Genomic DNA, 10,296 nt, shown 5'->3' on the forward strand with positions numbered 1-10,296 from the left:
GTTTTGGGCCATTTCTAATAAGATTTTTTATACATTTGTGAAATGTGAAGAAGTTCATGAGGTATGTCTATTTTTCTAAGGCATTGAAGGTGTATTTGGTCTTCTTGAAATTCCCTTTATCATCCACATTTGGGTCCTCACCTTTGAGCAGTTTTAGAGGAGACAGTTACACCTGCGTGTTTTCTTGTCTGGTAAAGCAGCAGAGGGAGTAATGTATCGGTCATGTGTGCGTTTAAGCTGGGACACAGTGAAGTTTTACTCAGGAGAGAACAGTTAAGACTACAGTTCCTTTGGTCTTTTTTAAGATTTCCACAGCTTCCGCATGCGTCACACCTTCCAGGCAGTGTCCATTCACAGCAATGATCTGATCGCCTCGTTTCAGTCTGCCGTCCTCAACGGCTGCCCCCTGCAGGGACAGGAGAGTCCACCGTCAATCACCGACTACAAACTACTGAGTATGTATCTCATCATGTATTTGTTGTAGAGAACAAAGCCCACTTCCAGAAAACAGTGGGATTATAAAAAGTAATCCTTTTAAAACTCGTTTATTGAAAATGAGAATAAAATAAAATTTCACGTAATCGTTCCAACATAGATAAACTCAAAGATTACAAATTGTCTCATGTTAAAATTGAAAGGAAATGGAAAGTTCACTTTTTTTTAAAAGTGCAAAGAATGATCTGTTGAGCAGCTACAAACTGATGCTCTGAGTTTGGATTTGATTTGTTCAAAAGAACATCTTGGCAGAAAACCAATTATCAGTGAGGCTCCTCAATCATATTCCGCTCAAGCCGCTCTACGGCCTCGGGCCATCCTTGTACACATTAATGTTTGTGTTTCAGTTTTAGGAAACTTTAAACTTTTCTTTGAAAAGGAGGTTTGTGAGAAGATACTCCTGTTAAAATTGAAAATCCGACAACAGGACTCATCCAAACAAACGGTTTGCCTGTGATTTCTGTCTATAGGTTTGCAACAAAGCAGAGCAGGACAATGGGAGTTTCTGTTTTCCATGTCTTACAAAGGTACACGTTAAAATAAACAGACTGAATAAGCAACACAAAGACATAGTGTTGAAATTCGCACTTTCACATGTTGGTTTCTCACCTTGCTGAAAATAGTTTTCACGTAGATCGGCAGGTCTCCATGAGGGCTGCCAAACCCCCCCACTATGCTGAAGCCCAGGCCTGACAAACCTCTCTCCAGACTGATGGTCTTATAAACGCGTGGACTGTAGGGATCAGGGAGCAGACTCATGACTGTCCATTCAGGCCCAGGTTGCATTCAAGGGATTTTATCTTTGACTTTACTCAGTGGTGGAACCAGGAATAATGAAAAAAATAAAAATAAAAAATACTAGTGAAAACTTGCTGACATGGAGTCTTACCAGAAGTTATTCTGAGAGCAGCTGCTGGTTGGATCTGATGAGCTGACATGAGCTTCACTTGGATCCTGTGAGCTGCCCCCTTCGAAAGCAGCTGCCACCTAAATACGGAAACACAAACACACACACACACACACAGCAGGTTCTAATGTCATATAAAGCCTTGTAAAGATACTGCCACCATCCCTTTAACTATTTTTGTTTTTTCTCGTTACAAACCCAAACTTCAGAATTTGGTTTGTGAAAAACCCAAACTGGAGTTTTATGTGAGAGGTCAACTGAAAGTTGTTCATAATTGTGCAATGTAAGGAAAGATGTCCATAGTTTAAAGCACTGTTGTAATTAAAAAATGAAAAGTGGCAAAAAGTCCTTATAAGGCAACGACTAAAAAAAAACTAAAAAACTCCACTCTTCAGTCATATACCAACTATATCTCACCAGACATGAGTAAAGAAGGCCTTGTGGTTACATGAAACCAAAATTGAGCTACATGGAAAAGACTAATAGTGGTGGAAAATGAATCTTCCACTACCATTTCCACTGTGAAACACAGTGTTGGCGGCATCATGATGGACACTTTGCTTCAGTTGTTCAGAACAGAAGGTAAGATGGATGAAGCTACAAACAAGGCAATCCTGGCAGAAACCTGATAGAGGTTGAAGACGTTTTGAGACTGGGGAGGAAATTCACTTTTCATCCGGAGAACAAGAAGAAACATGAAGCCAAAACAAACAAGCTGAAGATTTTGATAAAAACTTTCAGAGATGCCGGCTCCTAACCCAGACTTAGGCTTTGGGGCCTAAAAAAAAAAATCCATGGAGTTCTCATCTATGCATACTCCTTATTGTAGGAGGCAATAAAATCATGTCATAGTACACATACTGTATCGCTTCAAAAAATAAAACACATTTGCTTACATGTATTAATGGAGCAAGATACGACATAGACAATATGGAGTACTATTTGCTGTACAAGGAAATTGTCTCTTTGCCAAGCAAAAGAAAGACTCGGATAGAGGGAATATCATGTGACCGCACACTGAACTTTGCAGAGGAAAGCCTCTCTCAGTTCTGAAGCTACAGTGATGAGTGAGTATCCTTCTCTTGACATTAGAGCAGTAAAAATCCTCCTACCATTCAGCACCTGTCTGTGAGTGTGGCTTCTCAGCTCTGGTTCAGCTGAGGACAAAACATCGGCACAGTCTGAGCATCAAGCCGAACCTCAGAGTTGCTTTGTCAACTATAAGTCCAGACTCTGAGGCTCCTAACAGAAGTAAAAAACATGCACAGTTCGCTCATTAATTCCAGAAAATTCAAGGTTTCTTATGTTAGCAGCAATCCCAAGGCTGAGCTTGAGGTTGAGGTATGTTTTTCTTTGCTTACTTTGGGGGACAAAACCGGCTACTGGAGACAAATTCTTTCTAAAGCAGTTTGATGGATCTAGATTTTGGTAAGATGATTCTCAGCTAGAGCTACACAATTTTAGTTTTAAAAATACTTCTCAGGAGTTGCACTATTTAATGCTTTGCCGTAAAAAGCATACTTTTATTTACCGATTGCTCAGATTGTTATGTCCGTAATTGATGCTTCAATAAGTGACTTAAAAGAAATCCAAGAATATTCATGTGCTATAATGCTTATTACCAGGCCAAACATGGACTTAAGGTTAGCATATAATCTGTCACATGACCCAAAACATGGCTGCTCATAGATGTTCTCTGACCAACAGATATTTGGATCTCATAAAGACATATCCTAAAAGAATTGTATTTCCTGCAGAAGGGGGCTCTACAAAGTATTCACTGCCATTCGATTGGTACATTTTGATCTCAAGTGAAAAATTATGAGGCACAGTTATCAGTTATTAGCCTGAATATCTTGGTTGGTAATTTTTTTATTTATTATTCAGGATTTCCATCTGATTAAATCTGGATAACAATAATTAACCCAATTGTTTGTGCACCAGCTAACACAGTTTGGTTCCTTTACAGTAAAAAAAAAAAAAAACTCCATCAAAAACCAATGTATGACAACAATTTGATAGTGCTACTGATGTCACGAATCTATTCAAAGACCTGCTGCAAACTATGAGCTCTCTCTTTAATTAAATACTTTTTTAGAGAGGCACAGTAATGTCTTGGTTGACTTTTCTGGAAGTAAAAGTGACCTAAAGTGTGAGGTATTCCTGCCCGTCTCTGACAGTGCAGAGGAAAAATCTTGCTGACGTTGGAGGGATTCTGCCATTATTCAGCTGGTCATTATCCATTGACTACTATATGTCTAAGTGTGACAGTACCTGCAGACTGATGGTTCCGGTGGCGTTTTTGAGCAGGGCTTCAGCATGGTCATGAGTCATTCCCTCCGTGGACACATCGTTGATGCTGAGGATCCTGTCTCCTGTCTGGGGTACACACACACACACACACACACACACACACACACACACACACTACAACTTTTCCATATGCTGAGATATTTAAATCGAAACTAAAGCAACTTAGCTGAAACTTTTTTTTAAGGCTTTAAGGCTCTTAATGGTCTCAGGGTTCCTTCACATTTCTCCTTTCAAAATTTCATATTTATCCACATTCCCATTTCCATATTAGTCTGTCAAATTTTCCCCTATTTTTAAAATGTAAACACAAAACTTCACTACAGTTTTGACACTGGTAATTTTTCTCTATAGTGGATGGCTGCATGGATGGATGGACGGATGGATGGATGGACAATTTGATGGAAAGACTTAATGTATTGATGGATGGATAAGGACTTGAAAAGATGGATGAAAGGGTGGATGGACAAACAGATGGACTGATGGGTGGATGGAGCAGAAAGTAGGTGGAGAGAAAGGAAAACAAACTGGTTTATGGTCATTGATGACACATTTATCGATGGATGGATGAAATTTTAGGTCAAAATGATTGATAAGATATATTCAGTAGAGTCCAATAATCAGCCACCTTGTCAGCGTGTAATAAGACAAATAAAAACACACAGGCATTGCTCACCTCTAATTTCCATGTTTTGGCGGCCAGTCCATCGGTATCCATAGAAGCAATGAAAAGAGGTGCGTTGCCATGGGGACTACTTACTCCTCCAGCTAAACTGATTCCCAGGGTGTCACCTGGACCCTGTGGTGATATCAAACATAAAGACAAGGTGTTGTTGCTTTAATACATGAGTAAACTCAAAGTCTTGTGATATAAATAATAAATTGTAACTTTTAAATTGGACCTTTTGGAACAGATGAAATTTGATTTTCCTAATTACAGAAAAAAAATGTATTCCTTTTTTTTATTTTGAAGCCCCTTACCTTCTCTATTGTTACTTTTCTGAGCTCAGCTTCTTGAAGCATTTAAGAGAACAAAAAAAAAAAAAAAAAAAAATTTCAAAATGTAGAGGTTTAGAGCAAACAAGTTTAACTGGATGGTTTTCAATTGAAAACTGTAAAGTGTATATGCACATGTTCTTTTTTTTTTTTTGACCTGAATAAATAAAACGCTTACTGCAGCTCCGTGTTTTGTTATCCGTCTCCCTCTGGTGGCAAAAAGATGAATCACATCCACTTTTGCTGGTCAGAGTGGAGCAGTCAGAGGCTTCGCTCTGGATAAAACACAACTGAAAATATTCCTAGATTCACAAAATAATATTGTTAAAATAGTGCAGTATACTATAACAATACTACAAAAAAATTATTCTGGGCAAAAGAAGTCTGGATTAGTACATTACATTTTTTTTCAGCTGTTACAATTACCTTTGTGGTGATATGAATGTTTTTTGATTCATATTTATTCATTACATTATTTTTTTCTCTTATCTATTGTGTTCTTTGTTATTCTTCCTTCTTATTTTTTTCTTTTAGAAGACAAATTAAAGATAATCATATTGTTATAAAATAGTGCAAAAGTGAATGATATTAAGATGCAAAGACTATAACAAAACCTAAATAAAAAGGGAAGGACAAAATGACAAAGACTGAAACAGAAACAAGAAACAAAAAATGCCAATAGTAATTACAATAAATTTAAGAACAATTAAGTAGGAATATTAACGCTGAGGTACATCAAAAAAACATTAACATCATATTATGTGTGCCACATTTTGTACATCTAAAACTATTTAAAATTACTTTTAATATTTTTGTTCTTTTTGACAATCAAGTTATTCTTTCTTTCAATATTTGTCCTTAATTATGGCAGGTCTGGTCCTCCATACCAGTCAAAAGAGGAAAACAGTTTACCTTACTCCTCTGGGAATACCGGAGCCCAGCTTTAAAACGAGCTACCTCTAGGTGGACTGCTCCAGTGCACTCCTAAACCAAGGTAAAAATGATTTTTTTTATTTATTTAGATGACGAGAAAACTTAGTAACACACACAAAAAAACCCGAAAAACAGTAGCTGTGTTTTTGTGACAGGTTATTGAGTGAGACCTGTAGAAGTCTCTGCGCATGCTCCTGTGACGCGGCGCGAACATCTTCCCCATTGATCGACAGAATCTGGTCACCATGTAGCAAGCTGCCGTCTGATTCTGCAACGCTTCCTCTGATGATTTCTGACACGAAGATGCCTGTGTCATCGCTGTTTGGAGGAAACGGAGGTCAAAAAGGTCAATAAATTCCACCTTGTGAAAGATTATAGAACACATAAACTTTTGCAGGATTATCCCACTACAACAAGACAAGGAGAATTAAGGAATTAAGAACTCTGTCCAAATCTGACAAGTCGTAACAAAGTTTTAACATTTAAGTAGCACACAGCTGAGTACATTACAATGACATAAGTAAGGAAAGGAAAGAAAAGTCAGTTATGTTTCTGTTAGTAACGTAGGTAGAACAGTCAAAGGCAACTCTAAAATTAGTTTTTAATCTTGATTTTAGACATAAAGGTCTCAAGCTGCTTAATAGGAAGAGTAAACACTCCACGCACCAGTGTGGCTATAAACCTACATTTTTGGGAGAAATTAAAACATATCAAACTCTTATTGCTGGTAGAAATACATTTGCCGCTTTGACTTTATGTGCAAAAAACATTTAAGATTTAAGTCATCTAACATTTAAGTCTATCAGTTTAATCTCCTATTAATCCTGAACGGTGTTAAAGAGATAACAGAGACTTTATAATGTTGTGTGATGAAACACACCTTATAAAAGCTGTTCAGTCAAGTAAGTTGTTGGGAACTGTTTTTTGGGTAAAAAAAAAAAAAAAAAAAAATCTTATAAAATAATAAAAACTTGTAATCAGTTTTTTCAAACAATTTTTAAATATTTGGCAAAAGCAACTAAAGCAGTTCCTACTTTACTGAAACTGTGAGATTCGCTTTGCAGATGATGTGTCCCTCACAGGAAAGTGATGGAAAAAAAAAATGGCTTTGGGGAATATTTGATTAACCTTCACTCTGACCCGCTGACAGATTATTGGCAAGTCTTTTGCTTTATAAGTTTTTGCAAACTTATCATGCATTTTCAGCACTTTACAGCCAAAACAAAGTCACCTTGCAGCAACTCTGGCATCCTGGTTCCACCACAACATTTCCACTAGCAAAAAAATAAAAATAATAATAATTTCTACTTCAACCGAAGAAAAAAACTTTCACAAAATCGCAGCAGTGCACTTATTATTTTTCTTTCATTTTTATTTTTGACAAGAGGGTTTAGCACCAATGCTATGTGTAAAATTGATTAATAGATACATTGGATGTTAAAGTCATTACTAGCCTCCATTTGCAGGACACCATAAATTCATACTGAGAGAGTTATTTGCATACCTGATAGGTGACAGAATGCATCACCTATCAGAGAGTGCTCATGATGTTTTGTATGTTTTTCACTCATATGCATTAAACATTACTTGGAATAAATCCAAGAAAATAGACAATTCGGCATCCAGTCTCCCTTTACAACCTGGCGCTAAACTTTTATCCTGAAAAACAGCAAACTGAATTCAGAGCTTCCTTTAATCATCAAAACCTTATCAGGTCTATGTAGTTGTAGAGGAGCATGACTGATGCTTTTCCTGGATTAGATTGGTTGCAAAAGAGGCTTAGGAAAGTATGACATCAGAACTTTTTTTTTTTGTTTATCATTGCAAGAATGCCGTTGATAATAGTTAACCCAAATGTTTTTAACCCAAATGTTTTTTTGGAAGACATTTGTTTTATCACTGTCCCTGAATACTACCAAGATCTAATTTCTCTAATTTGCATAATAAACGCTAAAAGATTATGCATGAGTAAAAGTCAAATAAATAAATACACAATCTGCACTAAGCAGCCGCATTTGCATTTGCAATTTTATTTAACAAACCATTCGTAGGTCACACCAAATGGCCAAAGGTTTAGTCCAAACTCATCACTTATCCACGCCACTGGCGGAGCAACAGCTTTACTCTTTACCTCTTCCCCACGGTGGTGAACCCCAGGCCTTCCTCTGGACGAGGTGTGAGTTCCAGACTAAAGATGTCCCACAGGTCTTCCTCCCGGTAGGCCTCCTGGTGCCTGAAGACACGCAGCCGAACTCGTTGGGTGGTGAGCCGCAGGACTGCAATCGCCTCGTCATGCGTGGCCTGCCGCAGGTCTATGTTATTCACCTGAAGAGGTAAAGCCAATGAAAAGGCATTAATGCACAATACATTTATTATTATTATTATTATTATTATTATTATTATTATTATTATTATTATTATTATTATTATTTGCATTTTGTTATGTTACAACTACAAAGGTAAATGTTTGTTTATTGGGATTTTAAGTGACAGACCAACACAAAGTAGTGCATAGCTTTGTGTTGAAAGAGACATTATAAATATGACTCTGAATGTTTTCATACATAAAAATCCATGAATTCCTCAATGTGTTATCAGTCCCCATGAGTCAATAATTGAGGAACCAGTTTTTGCTACAATTGCAGTTGCAAATCTTTTGAGGGAATGACTCTTCTAAACTTCTACATCCAAAGACTGAAACTTTTGGACTTTTTTTTTTTTTTTTTTTGCAAAATATCTCAATCTCAGTTAGAATGGAGAGTATCTGTATATATATCCATTTTCCGTTTTTGCCAGAAATTCTCAATTGCATGTAGGCCTGGACTTTGACTGGGCCACTCTAGGGCATGAATGGCATTAGATCTGGATTCAAACTGAATTGTCTCTGTTGTCTAATTTGGTCATTCCTGAGGGGTAACTGGTTTGCACTTTGTTCAGGGGCTGAATTCATATGTACGCCACACATTTCAGATTTTTTTTGTTAAAAAATATTTGAAAACAGTGTATTATCCTTCTATGTTGGACATTATTGTGTATCGGTCTATCACTTTAATGATATAGATTGTGAAAATGCAACAGAAGCCAGTGGAGTCTTATGTGTTTGCATGCATGGTTCTGTCACACCTCTAATATTTGGTCTCCAGCCTGCAGCCTTCCATCTCTCTGTGCTGCGCCGCCATCATTCACTTCATGGATTATTACTGCCCCCTGGTGCAAAAATGAAAAACTTCCCTCATTATTACAGAAAAGACCAAAATATGTGGACAATCAGACAGTCTAACTGGCTGCTGCAAGTCTTTATTACTGACTTTAATCAAGAATGGATAGAAATTTGATTACACAGCACTCCCTTCTAAATTTTGCAACATAATTATAAAACCTTAACAGCAAAATTACTTAATTGTATATTTTTAGACACTGCTTGGCTTTTCTCACCAGAAGGGTGTCACATCCTCCTACGATGCTGAGGCCCAGGCCTAAGCTTTCTTTGCAAATTTCTATGGTGGTTTCCCTCCCAGCTAAGACCGGGCAGCTCCGGGGGTCAGAAGTTGAAGGACTTGAGGGTGGCCAATGAGAGCACTCTGCTGGAGAGGTTTGCTCTGTGCCGAGGGACATAGAAGAAGACTGAGAGACTCGACGGGGTTCAGATGAAACAGCGGGAAGGTGGGGGTGATGGGAAAGTGCTGAAGGGAGAGACTGAGAAGAGGAGAAAGGGAGAGTCTTGGATCGGCTGATGGAGAGCTTGACAGTGACCGGATCTTTGAGAATCAAACTGGACACCTGAATACAAAGAGGACAGGCAAGTCATAAATCATTAAATCAACTTGACCTTGGAGAGCGCGTACGTGGCAGAATCTGTTTGAGAGTGTGTGTTTCTGAACCTCTTCTACTGACAGTCCGGCTATAGGTTCACCCCCCACTGCCACGACTCGGTCTCCAGCCTTTATCCTGCCGTCCTACATATGGCAGCACGGAAGAAAATGTACAATAGGCAGAATGTAAGTCAGAATGTGTGCAAAAGATATTAAAGAGATTAAAAATCAAACACCCCCTGTGGACAAGTATCAGCATAATTGCCTGGGGCAATACATGAAAGCTTTTAAACACATGATGACATGCCATTAAAAAACTGCAACGACCATTTGGAGTTTAATCGGAAGCAAACATTTCCACAAATGCAGACAGACCGTAAAAATGATATCAGAAGCTGCAATTACATGTATTATACTTTAATGAGCTGCTTATCTGCAGCTCTTTATTTTGATTAATGAGTAATTGCACGTCAAATTAGAGAGGCTTGATAAATTATAAAGCATGATGAAATAATGTGCAACCTGTGTTTTGAAAGAACTCTGGGAACTCATTAAAGAAATGAACAAGGTAAGAACTAAAAGAAATATATATATATATATAAAAGACAAAAGTATTTATACACTATTTATACACTTTCCAAATAACCACAGGTTTCGACTTGTGGTTATTTGCAACCACACACAATGAAATGTGCTTTATTGATATTTTAAGTGATAGAAAAACACAAAGTACACATTTGTGAACCAGAGAGGAAAGTAACACATGGGCACTAAAGATGTTATTAAAATGCAAATTTGTAAAACCTGACATTGATTTGCTCTTAGCTTCCCTTAGTCAATACT

The 10,296-nt window shown here is 37.5% G+C and overlaps 1 protein-coding gene across 8 annotated transcripts in view; it reads right to left on the reverse strand.

The window, feature by feature from the left end:
• Window positions 1–214: 214 nt before the first annotated feature.
• The window catches only part of LOC106934743 (multiple PDZ domain protein-like), a 69,601-nt gene continuing 59,519 nt past the window's right edge, over window positions 215–10,296 (reverse strand). For 4 of the 8 annotated variants that reach the window (XM_015014841.1, XM_015014832.1, XM_015014839.1 and 1 more), the window contains 13 exons: window positions 9,523–9,597; window positions 9,077–9,421; window positions 8,765–8,848; window positions 7,773–7,966; window positions 5,812–5,959; window positions 5,621–5,692; window positions 4,866–5,010; window positions 4,694–4,725; window positions 4,389–4,511; window positions 3,677–3,781; window positions 1,385–1,482; window positions 1,105–1,228; window positions 215–406 (listed from right to left, as the gene is read on the reverse strand). In XM_015014841.1, coding sequence (XP_014870327.1) covers window positions 260–406; window positions 1,105–1,228; window positions 1,385–1,482; window positions 3,677–3,781; window positions 4,389–4,511; window positions 4,694–4,725; window positions 4,866–5,010; window positions 5,621–5,692; window positions 5,812–5,959; window positions 7,773–7,966; window positions 8,765–8,848; window positions 9,077–9,421; window positions 9,523–9,597 — 1,692 coding nt within the window. In that variant the 3' untranslated portion in view covers window positions 215–259. The remainder of the gene's footprint in view (window positions 407–1,104; window positions 1,229–1,384; window positions 1,483–3,676; window positions 3,782–4,388; window positions 4,512–4,693; window positions 4,726–4,865; window positions 5,011–5,620; window positions 5,693–5,811; window positions 5,960–7,772; window positions 7,967–8,764; window positions 8,849–9,076; window positions 9,422–9,522; window positions 9,598–10,296) is intronic. The other 4 variants (XM_015014838.1, XM_015014836.1, XM_015014837.1 and 1 more) reach the window with 4 other exon arrangements.

This window comes from Poecilia latipinna, unplaced genomic scaffold (genome assembly GCF_001443285.1).
Source record: "Poecilia latipinna isolate Pla-1442-1.1 unplaced genomic scaffold, P_latipinna-1.0 Scaffold1852, whole genome shotgun sequence".
Taxonomy (NCBI): Eukaryota; Metazoa; Chordata; class Actinopteri; order Cyprinodontiformes; family Poeciliidae; genus Poecilia; species Poecilia latipinna.